Here is a 1,241-nt window from a genome sequence, read left to right as displayed (position 1 = left end):
CTTCAGTTGTCAAGTGTTTAGCTTCATGTGGGAGATTGGAAGATGCAGAGGTATTACTTGATGAAATGGCCAAAAATGGTGTATGCCCATCAGCAGCTACATATAATTGCTTCTTTAAGGAGTATCGAGGAAGGAAAGATGCAAAGAGTGCTATAAAATTATACAAGAAAATGAAGGACACTGGTCAGCCAGATATACACACATACAACATATTGATTGGAATGTTTTCACGGCTAGATGGAATGGAGATAATTTTGGAATTATGGAATGATATGAAGGAGAACAAGGTTGGTCCTGATTTAGATTCATACACTCTGTTGATTCATGGACTATGTGAGAAGCAGAAGTGGAGGGAGGCATGTGAGTACTTCATGGAGATGATTGAGAAGGGTTTTCTTCCACAAAAAGTCACTTTTGAGAGTTTATATCGAGGATTGATACAGTCTAATATGTTGAGGACTTGGAGGAGGTTGAAGAACAAGGTTGAGGAGGAGTCTTTGAAGTTTGGTGCTGAATTTCAACAGTATCAGTTCAAACCTTACAAGAGGTAGTTGGATTTGTTTTCAAAGAAGGTTGTTTTCTTCAGTAGAAAAAGTTTACGGTAGTTCCGTGGAAAAGCCCCCGAACTGATCATAGTTCCTTTAATCCACCCCATGGTAGACTTTTCCAAAAAGAATCACTTTTGAGACTTTATACCGAGGGTTGACACAGTCCTGGTCTGTTGAGGACTTGGAGGAGATTGAAGAACGAGGTCGAGGAAGTCTCTTCAAAGGTTGTTGCTGAATTTCAACAGTATCAGTTCAAACCTTAGAAATGAGAAGGTGACTGATTCTGATTAAAAAGAAATTTAGTCTTCACTAATGGAAAAAGTTTATGTTAGTTTTGTGCAAAATCCTCCAATGTTCATGGTAGTTTTCTGAAATTTACCCTAAAAGGAAACATGTCGGTAGATTTCTTCCTGAAGTTACATTTGAGATTGTGTCGGGGTTTGATACCGTGCGATGTTGAGGACTTGTATAAGTTTGAAGAAGGTCGAAGAATCTTTGAAGTTTGGTGCTGAAATTTGACAATGTCAGCTCAAACTGCACAGAAGGCAATCGATTTTATTAGAACGAGGCAGTTTTTTCCAACTAAAAAAAAAGGAATGTTGCGGAAGCAATATGCAGGCCGTTTGGTTTTTTCAGTCTAAATTATACTGTACTATAATACTGTTATTGGTGAATTTTTTTCGCCTTCTAGAA

The 1,241-nt window shown here is 38.0% G+C and overlaps 1 protein-coding gene across 1 annotated transcript in view; it reads left to right on the top strand.

The window, feature by feature from the left end:
- The window catches only part of LOC109823505 (pentatricopeptide repeat-containing protein At2g13420, mitochondrial-like), a gene marked incomplete at its 5' end in the record, with an annotated part of 3,798 nt that extends 2,563 nt beyond the window's left edge, over positions 1-1,235 (top strand). The window contains 1 exon segment of the mRNA XM_020389783.1: positions 1-1,235. This exon segment is cut by the window's left edge and continues 382 nt beyond it. Within this exon segment, the coding sequence (XP_020245372.1) occupies positions 1-551 (551 nt within the window).

The sequence above is a fragment of the Asparagus officinalis genome, chromosome 9, assembly GCF_001876935.1.
Source record: "Asparagus officinalis chromosome 9, Aspof.V1, whole genome shotgun sequence".
Lineage (NCBI taxonomy): Eukaryota > Viridiplantae > Streptophyta > Magnoliopsida > Asparagales > Asparagaceae > Asparagus > Asparagus officinalis.
Note: the sequence above shows the minus strand (reverse complement) of the source record. Positions and strands in the feature narration are given on the sequence as shown.